The sequence below is a fragment of the Peromyscus maniculatus genome, chromosome 11 (assembly GCF_049852395.1).
Source record: "Peromyscus maniculatus bairdii isolate BWxNUB_F1_BW_parent chromosome 11, HU_Pman_BW_mat_3.1, whole genome shotgun sequence".
Taxonomy (NCBI): domain Eukaryota; kingdom Metazoa; phylum Chordata; class Mammalia; order Rodentia; family Cricetidae; genus Peromyscus; species Peromyscus maniculatus.
In genome coordinates, this window is record NC_134862.1 from 82,687,241 (window position 1) to 82,700,910 (window position 13,670).

At 39.9% G+C, this 13,670-nt stretch overlaps 1 protein-coding gene across 5 annotated transcripts in view; it reads left to right on the forward strand.

Annotated features, from left to right (window-relative positions):
* LOC102924058 (interferon-inducible protein AIM2) overlaps positions 1-13,368 on the forward strand; it is a 43,496-nt gene extending 30,128 nt beyond the window's left edge. For 2 of the 5 annotated variants that reach the window (XM_076548002.1, XM_076548001.1), the window contains 5 exons: positions 1,493-1,614; positions 1,787-4,820; positions 9,918-10,069; positions 11,658-11,733; positions 13,184-13,368. In XM_076548002.1, the coding sequence (XP_076404117.1) occupies positions 4,553-4,820; positions 9,918-10,069; positions 11,658-11,733; positions 13,184-13,251 (564 nt within the window). In that variant the 5' untranslated portion in view covers positions 1,493-1,614; positions 1,787-4,552 and the 3' untranslated portion in view covers positions 13,252-13,368. The remainder of the gene's footprint in view (positions 1-1,492; positions 1,615-1,786; positions 4,821-9,917; positions 10,070-11,657; positions 11,734-13,183) is intronic. The other 3 variants (XM_076548000.1, XM_042258643.2, XM_076548003.1) reach the window with 2 other exon arrangements.
* Positions 13,369-13,670: the final 302 nt, after the last annotated feature.

Below are 13,670 nucleotides of genomic sequence, written 5' to 3' on the forward strand. Positions count from 1 at the left end.
TATGACTTGTTTTTTTCTCTCTCTCTCTCTCTCTCTCTCTCTCTCTCTCTCTCTCTCTCTCTCTCTGCACTTCTTTTGGTGAATTCACCCATTCTGAGTACACCCCGGTCGGTCTATGTCACATCCGTAGAAGAAGCACAGGCCACAATATGACTCCATCCCAGTAGGGCACAAGTCTCTGCTTGGTGACAGCCACATCTTGATGATCTGTCTGGTAACACTAACTTGGAGATAGCTGATACCCGAGAGCCTAGGGTCCACCAAGGGTGCCACTAAACTGGGTCAGAGAAAACTATGTAGTCTGAGTAGGGTGGTGTCCTTTGCCTGCTTCAAGGCTGGCAACAGTCTAGCCAAACTTAAGTCTGCCCCACTGGCATGATTAATTCAAAGTGGCAAGTGGGGGGCTTCATCTGTGAGCTGTGGGCTGGCTCTAAAGGACTTTATTTTCTGATTGCTACTAGTTCCCACTACAGTAAGCAGAATCCTGGGCTGGTTTTTGTGCCCAGTTGCCTGTGGCTGGAGTCCTCTCCACCCATCTTTCTGCCCCACCCAGAGCCGAGGAGGTGAGCTAGGGGAAATCGGGAGTCTGACTACCATAGTTCCAGTTGCTCAGTCTAGCCTGGGGCAGAGGTTACAGAATTCTTGCAGGTACTAAGCTTCACAGTGATGGCCTGGAACTGAGTTTAAAGTCTAGGGCCTGGACCTAGTTCCTTCTCTCTCTGAACTCCACACTTCGTGGACTTGAAAGAGCGTCAGCATGGACAAATCTTTCCTTTCTGTCTTTTCAATGGGTCTTTTCTTGTTATCAAATGAAATCTAGACCCAATGGTCTCTCAAATGGATTCTTCAGGCATTAGGAGGGTAGTTTGGACTGTAACAGCTGGTCAAAATCTGTGGGCCCGTGGGAAGATGGTTGCTAGGGGTCCTTATTTAGCTGCCATCTTGTTCTGCTATCTTTCAGCTGGGCTTTTTAGTCAAACCATACTCATCTCGAATATGGCCCAGAACATGGAGATGCCTAGAGCTGTGGTTTTAGTTAGAGAAGCCTAGCCTACTCACTCAACAAATGTTTGGTGACTACTTGTGTCCCCGATGCTATTTTAGGAGCTGGGACTGCAGAAATGAACAACAGAGCAGAGTCCTTGCCCACAAGCCACTTCCATTCCAGCACAGAATGTGAACTAAAACACACAAACAAAAAATACTGGATTGCTAAGTAAACAAGTAGAGAAGGAAAGGAAACAGAATGTGGTAACAGAGAAGAGCAGGGCCAGTTCCTTTTATGAAATGCACTCAGGGAAGGTTGAGGAGAAATCCATGGAGGGTGGTTTTCAGCTATGCAGATACCCTGTGAAGAGAGATAAATGGTTTTGGCCAGGGAAAAACATGACAATTATTATATTATTATTAAAATTTCCAGAGTGTATATATATATATGTATATATATATATACATATACACACATACATATATACATTTTTTAAATTTAAAGGTGTCATTGCACATTCTCCAAATAATAAGAAGGCAGTTAACAAAAGAAAGAGCAGAGGGCTTGGATTTAGAAGACTTGCGCTTGGGCCATCTACTCATCTTTTGCAAGCTGTGTGGCATCAGGTAAGTCATTCCACCTTGAATACCAAATTTAATCTACGATTGCTGTGGAGCTGATACTTTCCAAGTATGCCATACTGGCCACTTCCGTGTGGTGGGAAGAATCCTCTCAATTTAGAGATACGTCTGTCTGTCCTGCTTATATGTTTTTTTTTTTTTCCTTCCCATCTTCTAGGCTCTCGGTGCGAGCACTTTGGTTACGAATTGTGCCTAGCACTGTCAAATTACAGCTGCAACCAGTGCCGGCCATGAGGCTGCCGATCAGACTTGAATGCATTTCCTGTGCATACGATCCACCCTCGAACACCACCTGACTGCTTGTTTTTTGGGGGTGCTTGTGGTTGAACCTAGAGCCTCCTGCATAGTGATCAAGGGCTCTACTACTGAGTTTCTTCTCGGTCCCAACAAATACTCTAAAACTTTTCAAGTAGACGTATTATGTAGTAAAGTGCAAATTGTATGCAAATAAGACAAACAACCTTCAGAGAGATCGGTGTCCTAATTTCTCATATAAAATGTGATTAAATGTGATTATGTTTTTTTAATCGAAGAGGAGTACAGGGAGATGAAAGTTTCGCACAGACCAGCAGGAAGCGTGCTGATGTGATTAGTATACTCCACATACTAAGCCAAAGGAGATTTCCTTCCTCCCTGTTAGCCAAAGCGCAGGTACACTGGTGCAGAGTCAGCACTGTGGCTCTTTTGGGTGTGTTTCTTACGTTGGAAAGGATGCTGGTGGTAGTTTCGGACTTCGAGTGTGAGGACCACCCATGTAAGCAGAGTCACTCTATCCCTTCCGTACCTACCCAGCCTTCACCAGGAACAAGAGCAAGGCCACATTAACTGTACTCTTCAGAGCACGGTGACATTGGCTGCATTGGTGGGGACCCTCAAGGTCTTTGACCAGTAGTTTTCCTCTCATGAGACCCTCTTTGGTCATAATTCTTCTACCTGGTTCTCTCTCCACTAACTAATTTTTAGTAATGTCAAACATATTCTAACACATCTTCATCAACTGTTGAAGCACATTGCTTATTCATAACTTTTGACCACTTTTCACCTTGACTGTGGATAATTTTCTTACACATAGGCGGTTTTTCATATTTTCTAAACAAGACATTGATTAATTATGGACACTCAAGGTAGTATTTTCCCAGTTCAGGGCTTTTTTTTTTTTTTTTTTTTTTTTTTTTGCTTGTTTGTGTTTCTTATGAGGAAATTTAGCAGGAAGAGACTTGGGGGAGGGAAAGATACAGTCAGGATGTAATATACGAAGGAAAAATAAAAAAATGTTTAGAATATGCATTTAATGAAATTAATTCAGTCTTTCCTCTAACTTGTCCTTTATGTACATTGTTTATTAACGTTTTCCTCAATGTAAAGTGAAGAAAAAAAGCAGTTTTTCTCAACTGTATTACTATTCCTATTTAGGTATTTAATCCAGGTGAGTATGTCTTTTCTCTGTGATGTGAGATAAAAGTCGAATGTTATTGTTCCCCACATATTTTTCTGAACATTTCTTACTGCTGGTCATTCTTTACTTGAAATTTATACACACTGGTTCCATGCCATGTCTCTTTGTATACATGGTACACCAAGCTTTCCTGTTGGACTCTTTGGATCTCCAGGCCCCAATTAACAACATGGAGACTTCTTATTCATTATGAAAATTTGTCCTTTAGCTTGTCCCCAACTAGCTCTTACAACTTAATTAACCTGCATTTGTTAATCCACATTCTCCCTCATGGCTTTTACCTTTTCTGAGTACAGCATTTCAGACTTGCTCCAAGTCTGTTGGTGAGTTCTTCATGCCTAGATTCCTCCTCCTCTTCCTATCTTTCCCCAGAAATCTCATCTAGCCTCTTCTGTCTAGCCATTGACCATTCAGCTTTTTATTACACCAATCACAGAAACACATCTTCACACAGTGCACAGATATCCTACAACAGTACACACTGTTTGCACACCATGTCTCTTTGTATAAGTGATTATGATTTTAATGCTGATTTGTCTCTACTTATGATCTGATTTTCTTAATTATTACATCTTTATAAAAGTGTATTTAGCAAGCATTACACTTCTTGGTGACTATTTTAACTTATTTTGTTTATTGTTGGCCTTACCTTTTCACTGAGGATTTTAGATTCATCCTTAGAAGTTCTCTTTGAGGTTTTACATGTAGTTTGGATGTGAATTGACAAAACTGACGTCTTCATTTTGTTGAATGTTCCCATTCAAAATATCATGCACATCCTAAATTAATAGAAAGATAAATTAATGAACAGGGGGAAAGAATCCTTAAATAGACCAACTCATACATAGGACAGTGATTTTTGGCAGGAAGCAAAAGAAGAAGACATGGTCTTTTTTGATAATGATTATGGGAAAATTCATGCCATATGGACAAAAGGATCTTTGTAGCATTTCATAGCATATACAAAAGAATTCAAAATAGGTCATAGATACAGAAGTTAATAGATGACATTTAAAATCTCTGGAGAAGAGCACAGGAGAAAAAAATTTTGATCTTGAATTTTGAAAAGACAGAACACCACTATGTTGTCCACTAGTGAAAAAACTGATAAATAGTATTTCATGTGTATGTATGTCAAAGTTTCAAATTGTCTGTCTGAAGTATACACACTGTGTCACATGTAATATGCCTCAACAAATATGCCTTAGAGGGGACAGAAACACAAAACCATCTTCTAAGAATTCCTGAGGAATCACATGTCCTTTGAAGGTGTTCTTTTCCAACACTGGAGACCATCTTGTATAGGATTTTTTTTTTCATATTTCACCCAGTTCTCTCTTGCTGCTTAGTGACCATCTTGGATATTTTCTTGGACCACTCACCCTACATATCCTGAATGTAGACTTGCTTAGAGTGCTGTAATCTTACGGCTGAGGTTTTGTTGCAGGCTGATCTCGAGGCTGTAAGATGGAGAGTGAATATAGGAAAATACTGTTGTTGAACGGCCTGGACCAAATCACAGAGGAGGAGCTGAAACGGTTCAAGTTCCTTGTCACAGACAAGTTCGGCATCCCGAGGAGCAAGCTGGAGGAAGCTACAAACAGGACAGAGTTAGCAGACCTGCTGATTCAGAGTACAACAAACCCATCAACTGCACTGAAAAAGACTATTCGTCTGCTCCTGGACTTGAATTATAGGAATGCTGCAAATTCTCTTCAGGAGGCAAAGAAAACAGGTATGTGGAAGGGCCCCTCCTTTAATGGCATGAGAGTGCTAAAGCTGTCAGGACTGCTGTAGGGAACTAATTTACTTAATCACCAGTCCCTTCACCTCTCTGCCTGAGAGTCACTAAGAAGTGTGTTACCAATTCCTCAGCCATCTTCTGATGTCAGCTGCTACCCACTGTTTCCAATCTATTTGCAGAAACTGTACACACAGGATGGCAGTGTTAATGTTCAAGGTCCCACTACACAGTCCGTGCAAGGCTTTCACACTTTGCTAAAGTGTGACAAGAACATCAGGAAAGCACAGCCTTGAACACACAAACCAGAGAATCATCTAACTTTGCCACAGATTATTCACTTCTGTGCTGAGCCAGCCTGCAGTGGTCTCAGTTAGTCTTTCTTTAGAAAGCCTGTGTGCTTGTAGTCCATGGAGTTTCTACAGCTCCAGAATAGATGACACTATGAATTCCCAGGACACACAGGATATGTTTGTATTCAGTAAACCACTACTCAATCTCCACCAGTTATATGCATTTTTCTAAGTTCCTGATTGCTCCCTAAGAACAATCGGTGAATCCTTTGTGTTCGAATAACTGATAAGAGCCAACAAAAGAATGTCTCATCAAGAGAATCCCTAAAGTGAGAGATTCCAAAAGCAGTAATTTGGGGACACTAAGTAATACAGAGGCTGCAAAATTTTAACACCTTGCAGAGGCGAGTTGCCACACAAGTGACCTGGCTTCTCAAGTGTTATTGATATCCAGTTTACGTGATGAAGTAAGGATACAATTCCATTCAGATATAAGTTGTTATGTAATTTTGAGGAACTTAGAGCAAGGCCTGATCATGCCAAGCACTTTATTTTCAAAGGGTGACTGAAATTAGAAGCACTATGTAGTTCTTCCATATGACCACAGGATGGCAGTAAGAACACATAATTGCTCCAAATAGCTACTTTAATTACTGACAAGCCAACTGAATGAGTTTGATAATATATCTTTTACTCTCCCCCATCAATTTTTATTCCTGATTTTTTTTTTCTGGCTAGGATGATATAAAACCCCCTTACTCCAAGTTTTTCATTTTAATGTTTTAATGATAGTGGCGTTATATCAATTTGGTTAGCTCAAAATGATTGATCACTTTGGGACCTGGTTGAAAACCCAGGAGTGACTGGCATCTCCGCTTGCTCACCTAGAAGTCAGTTTTGTTCTTATAAAGCTTAAAAGCTCAATCTGAAGGCATCTTCAAGCCTGCTTGAAGCACAGCACTGCTGTGTCAATGATGCCTCTGGCTGTTACGGCAGCGCCGATTTCTGGGTTCTTTCCTAGGAGTCTCACCTAGCATTTATTCTGGTTAAATGTCCATTGTGTCTAGTCATGACCTTGCGTCATGAAGAATAAATGGAGATATCTGAATAAATTAAAGAATGTCATTAAAACATTACAACAGGATCCAGGCTATTAGATAAGGCTTGAACAGCAAAACAGATGAAAAAAAAAAAAGGGCATGTAAGTATGATACAGCAACCAAATTCTTTGAATATAATGATAAGTTAGATAGATAAAAAGTGTGTATCAGATTATTAAAGAAAATGAGAACTATCTAATAGGGAGATGACATCCTGCCAGATGTCTCCCAAGTAACACTATAAATGACATTTAAAACAAGATCAGTGTGGTTGATGTGGTGGGATAGAATGGCATGGTATTCCCTTGGGACCCCGGGACTCTCCTATAGACTGGATGTTTTCATGTGCATGTTTCTCAAAAAACAAACAAACCAACCAACCAAAAACTATTTCATAGAACTAACCATTGGAGGATCTGTTAAACTTCTTGCAAGCATTTCTAGCCATTTTGACATTAGTCTCATGTCAACATCATTTACAGCAAAATGGAGTGAAAATGTGACAAAAAAAATTGAGTAACGTTTTAAGTAAGTTTATGGTTTTAAGTAAGTTTGTGTTGGGCTTCATTCAGAGCTTTCCTGAGTTCATCTGACCCACAGATCATGGGTTAGACATGCCTGATAAGCATTTTGAATCCCTGGTAATGGGTGTCTTGGCTGATGCAATAAGCCAAATCGAGCAAAATTAGACCAGGTTTAATCTGAGCAAAGCATTCCCTCTTGATCTTGGGGTAAGGAAGAGGAGAGATCACTTGGCAAGTCTGCAGACCAGAGATTAAATACCCTATAGGCGGGGTCTTTAGTAGCTCTGGGGGAGAAGCCACCACTTGGTGGGCTTTCTGAGATGGGGCAGGGTTTGGATCGGGGGAGAATAAGGTTGGAGCAGAGCTTCCAACTTAAACAATGTCTACAAGAGCAAAGGTCTCAGTAATATCCCTGACCAAGACTCAACTACTTTCTGTTGTCTGAAATTTAGGGATAGAGTACATACTTGTTATATGACTAGAGAGCTCACTGTACTGCTAGCTATATTCATTAAATCATTTGATTTCCAACCAAATCAAATCAATGAACATCCCTGAATGGTTCAGATTCTGTGAGAAACCACATCTAATAATTTCTTATGACCTGCTTTGTCCATGAGTTCCTTAAGTAATCACACATTGACCATCTTGATAGATGGTCACATCAAAATCAGGACAAGAGATTGCCTTTTCAGAATAAAATAAAAACTTGACCTGGGTACCCAGGCTATATCATGCAGGTTATATCATTCACTTTACAAACCACTTAGTCACTTATTCATTCACTAATAATACTTGAATTCTTTTTTTTTTTTTTTTTTGGTTTTTTGAGACAGGGTTTCTCTGCGTAGTTTTGCGCCTTTCCTGGAGCTCACTTGGTAGCCCAGGCTGGCCTCGAACTCACAGCAATCCGCCTGGCTCTGCCTCCCGAGTGCTGGGATTAAAGGAGTGCGCCACCACCGCCCGGCCTTTGAATTCTTAATGGTTATCTGCAACTCCTTTAGGCTTAGGAAATTAGAGTTAAATCCAGTGTGCATTTTTTTGTAACATTTACTACAATAATTAATTGTAGGTATAGTTTTTAAAAATACATTTTTCTTTAAAACCTTATATTAGAGGTAAGCTTTCCTTACACTTTGCCATTATAGTATTCTAAGCATGACTTCCTATGACTTATGTCATTGAATTCTGTATATTTGTATTTATTTATTTATCAATTAGCTCCACTTTTAATCTTAAAGACTTAACTCCTCTGGCAAGTTCTGAAAGGTGAAGCTGAGCTATAGCCTTCTGGTTTTCACCTCTTCCTCTTCAAAACCCCTTTTAATATTTATCTAATAATTTGGGGGTTGGGGGGCATCTGTGTGTCAGAGTACGCATATGATGGTGAGAAGACAGCTTGCAGGACTTAGTTCTCTCCTACCAGCAAGGGAGATCTGGGGCTGAACTCAGGGTGTTGGGTTTGGTGGCCAGTGAGTGCCCTTACCTTCAGATTCATCTTGTTAGGCCACGTCGTCTCCCTCTTGTGGAAGGACAGTTTCCTAGGGAAAATACTCTGCCTTAGCAGTTATTTATTTTCTTCTCCATTGCCTTAAATCCATCACCACACTTTCACCTGGCTTACATGGTTTCTGCACTGGTTCAGATGAACTCTGTTGTCCTAACATTGGAGGTTCTGGATGGCCTGTACTTTGGGTCCTTTCGTTTTGCGATTGATGTTTGCACATTTGAGGAAGAGAAAACAGTAACATGTATATATACATATATATGTATGTATATATATGTATGTATGTATACATATATATGTATGTATATATATGTATATACATATATATGTATACACACACACACACACACACACACACACACACATATATATATATATCACTAACTGGACTTTGCAGTCATGTAGAGCTGCTGGCTAGCATCTGTGATTGTCTCTAATAAAGTAAGTTTACAGGATATATATCCTAAATGGGTGGCATTGATACTTAGAATCCCTATTTGTGGATGGCCATAGATTAGATTCTGAGGCTGGGAAAGGCTGTGGGTGGTGCTGTTGGGCCACTTGGAATGGGAAAGGCCAGAGACTATGCTAGGCAGCTATGTATAATCTCAGGCTTTCCTACCAGATTGGGCCCACACTGAACCTCAGGCTGGACCCCAAATTCCTCCCAGTTGCATCACTTCTTGGCCACTAGGGTTGGGAAGACCAGATGCTCCACTCTGAAAAAATACTAGGGCACAAACTTGCCTTTAACAAGAGGCCTTTTTTGAAACTCTGGGCTGGGTGGGGTGAGTTTCACAATAGGCTGTGGCCCGCAGAATCAGGTGTTTCCTTTCAAGGTTATTTGTGTGCATGAGATTGCCTATAATCTTCAGAAAGCATGATGTATTGCTCTGGGGTTGGCCAGGGTCACCAGTACCCTGGGCAGATTTGGATGATGCACTCCATACATGTGCATATGTGTATCCCCTCACCTAGCAAGTCTGGAGAAGCCTTACACAGAGTGATAAGGCTGAATGGGAAATTGGCTGTGATTAAAAAATAACAGATCTGCTGTGCATGCCTCTTAAAAGTACTATAGGATATTCTCTTTGACTGGGCAACTCCATGAGGCAGAGCATGTACTGGTCACGGTGAGACCCACTTCATTTTGCTTATTTCTAATTGACTCTTATAATTCCAGTCTTGCCAATGTCCCCAGTGTTCCTCATGGGATGAGGTGAAAATGAGCCTTCTACAGTGATCCTATAATGCTGAGAAAGCCACATGCCTGCCCGCCACCCTCCAGCTTCACCACAGGAGGTGTGGGGCCATGGAATTCTCTGCACAGTACTGTGCCATCTTGGGAGGAAGATAACATTGCTAAAAGTGAAAACAGTTCTCTCAACCTCTAGAGGAGCTTTTATCAGTCCCATGGTTGCATTCTGAGATGTTCCCTGATGTGCCTTGTCTGTGGATAGTCCTGAGTTGTATTCTTATGAGGGGCTGAAGATGGGAAACTCCTAATCCATCCCCCTGCTGCTGTCACCTTTCTAATTTTTCTTCTAGAGAGGTAATGATATTCTAATGTCCCAGCCATGCTTGCTCATGCATTTTAGGTTAATGTACCTCTCCTCCTGCTCTTCCGCTTCTCCACCTCCACCTCTTCCTTCTTCCTTCTTCTTCAGTTGATAGTCGATTCAAGACAAACACAAAGAAGAAAGAAACACAGCAAGTAAGAAAAAGAAGTCAAGCTGAAAACTGTTCTGGTGCCTCTGCTGCTAGCACAGACCAAGTCTCCAAGAAACGCCCTGCTGCAGCAGTCTGTCCTCAAGCCAAGGTAGGCTAGGGCGGGTCCTTAGTCCTCATGTGGGCGCCCTTCCATGACTATCCCTGTCATCCATCGCATGAAGCCTTCTGCTCGTTGTCTCAGAGCCTACAAAGCAGGAAAGCAAGGCTAGGCTAGGGTAGGCATGTCTGCATTACAAAAAGAAAAGTCAAATTCATCAATTTACATCCCTGAAAGCTTCTAATTTCTGCCATGCTCTGGATATACTAACATGTTGCTATCTTAGCCTCTGTTGGAAGAAAACTTGGACAGGGACCGTTTTTTTCAGTGAGTATATTTTATGGTGCTCTCAGCGTTAGTTCTTGTGAGGAGGTTTAGGAAGTGAGGGAATGGGGAGAATTTCAAGTTCAATGGGATTGCAGCAAAAAGTTCAGCCTGTCCAATGGGAGAATTAGGGGCTAAGAATGCCCTTCAGGGTTGTCACATGTGGATGGAAATGACATTCCCTTTGCTCACCATGTGCCTGCTCTTTTTGTGGGGAAGTGACTTTTTTTCAGTAAAGGGAATAAACCTTGAAGAGAGTCCTCATCCCTTAGTCCTGACAGAGCAGCATGCAGGGATCCACCACAAAATTCACCAAGAACATTCAATTTCATTTCTCATGAAGAAGTGCCATGTCATTTTATAGAGGAATAAGTTTAGGACGTGTACATCATTCTGTCGAGAGCACTCACCCACTTCCTCTGTATTGGCTCAGAAATTTCTAGAATTGTCAAGAAAACAATACTCAGGATTAAGTGTTGCATTTTAGCCAACAGACATGAAAATACATAATGTATAGTCTGGCAGATCCAAATAAAATGCCTGGGCCTGAAGACAAAAAAAATCTGTAATAATCCTCAGTGAACTTGGCATTTTCCTGCTTTAGCCCTACTCCACTTGGTTCTTCACTGAACAGCTTCCGCTGGCACCCTGTTTCACCCGATGTTAGACCTTGCTCTCTAGGTCTTTGTGCTTACTGTACTGTCTGATGACAGCATTTAACTGGGTGAAATGATTTCAATAGCTACTTAGTTTTCTTCTTTATAGGCTTGATTTTCTTAGTTTGTTATCTCTGCTCATAGTACAAGTTTTCTCTGTAGAACCCCTGCTTAAATAAGTTCATAGCTCATCAGTTTCTTAAAAAAAATTCCCTGCTTCTTAAAATATTTGGAGGGCCTTGGGTCATCTGCATTTTCCACATATTTTTCTTTTATATTTATGACACCACAGACTTTGGGACATGCTGTACCCCTCACCTTGCCATGCTTTGTGAAGCAGCTGCTGTCTTTCTCACCATCTCTCTCACACTGTCTTCTCTGTATGCCTTCTAGGATAACCTTTAAGAACCAGCTGAGATTGTGCCTTCTAGAAACTCCTAAAATTCTCTCAATGGACAAAATATCCTCTTGTAGATATGATTAGGAATTTCCGTACATCCTTGATAACTCCAGAGGATATATTCTAATATCTAATTAAATTTATAAATAATTTTGCTTATGGTTTTTGCGTGTGTGTGTGTGTGTGTGTGTGTGTGTGCATAAAATATTCTAATCAGAGTGCTAAATATTCTATGACTATCAACTTCTGTTTTGAACAGCATTGTCAGGCTAAAAAGGCCAAGAATATGACGGGCAGTTCTACAAAGACAGTGACTGTGAAGAATACTAAAGAGGGTGAGTCAATGTCAACTTTTATACCTAAAGATCAGATCATCTGCAAAAATTCAAGGAGCACATTAAAGCTCACTCTCGAAATCTGCTTTTGGCAAATCAGTGGAATGGGCTTTATGTCATACTACTGGTCCAACATATTACATACCAAAGAGTTTTTAAAAATATGAGGGTTTTATTGATTTTGTTATTTTTGACAACAAGCTTATTCCTAAATATAAGCTGATGTGATATGACAGGAGATCTTGATACATTTTATGCATTATGCTTACATGTGAACACTTATGCTTTGCTGTTAAAATATAATTTCTTTTGATTTTAGAGTAGTGATTACAATCTCAACAAAGTGTTCAATAATACAGTATTTGGGATGTTTGCATTAAAACAATCTTCAGCCAGCAAATTTTGGATATCAAAATATATCCAGCCCCAGTGACACAAAGAGATGCCCTCAACTTACTCTGAGTAAAACAGAAAATGAGAATGAGTGTTTTAACTTAGACAAATTTACACTCAAAGAAGAAAGTCTCAAAAGTGTTCTCTGATGTTCAGTAGTTTCAAATGAGAAAGTACCCGGGGACCAACTATTGAAAGTATGATAATAAAGTGGTATGTAAATGGTTGAGAGTATCTTGGAGTAAAACCTGAGCAGAGTGAAAACCAAAGTTGCCTGGGTGTGCCTCTGCTTCAGGTGTGAAATCCTCCTTGGAGAGAGAAGAGATGGGGGTGGGGAGTGCGGAGTATATCAACAGGGTCACTGAGGGAGGCAGGAATTTAAGCTCACTTGTGCTTTTGTCTTCAATTGTCAGTCACAAGTCATAAAGAGAAGGCAAGAAGGGCAGTATAGGCACACCATAAAAGAAATGGCCATAATTGAAGTCAGAAAAATGTGTTATCAACCTACCCATAAGGGCCTAACATAAGCAGTTGGTTAACATTTTTTGTCAAATTTTATTTAACATATGTAATTAAATATGTGTTAATAAGACATTCATTAAAGGTGGAATTTTTAAAATAAATCTTCTGCATATTAAGCAATAAAAGCCAATTTTTCTAAATTAGCATTGTCTTAATTAGAACTAAAGATAAAAATTCTTATAACAAACCAACAAAATGATTATAGTTTACCTCCTAGAAATAGATAACAGTTTTAATAATAGAGTTGTCTAATAATAGCTGTAAAAACCAAATTTTTATGATTGATTTAGGAGTAGTCAAGTACTAAATGAACAAGATCATAGCTTTTGTAAAGACTTAGAAAGTCTGAGCAACATAATCAATAAACTTGGCAATATTGATTTAACATACATACAATTCTGAAACCAACATTTAAAAATTTCTTTACAAGTACACATGACGGACATACCACAGAAGATATAGTCTTCAGAATATTCTAAAAGTATGTATTATTTATATATCTATTTATAGTTAACTGTCTTCCTCTTTCCTACAGCTCACCATCAGAAAACAAAAACAAAGAAAACTAAGAAGAAACAACCAAAGAAGAAACAAAACAATTAAATATCAGAATGACACAAACTGACAATGTCTGAAATCCTACATTTTCTACCTGATGCAGAAGTGAACGAAAAACATTAAGTGTGCTTATGAAATCATTAAAACACTGTGTTTGTAATATCTATGAGTCTGAGAGATTTTCTACCACAGGTGTCCACTGGTCCTCACGCTGTCTACTATTGGAATACTAGATAATGCAGCTTAATGGCCTGATGCAGTTTTCCCTGAATATAGTTTCATGGTAATTTTTCATGTCACTAATTTGTCTTCCCCCAACCCTCCATCACTCAGGACAGCCCAGCCACCCTGTTCAGACTCATCTCTCTAAAAAGTTTATTTTATAATCTGAAATGTGTGAAATGTGTTTTTCTTGGCTCTGTCGTCTCTGGTGGAGGAATGAAGGTGTTTGCCATCTTCCTGAG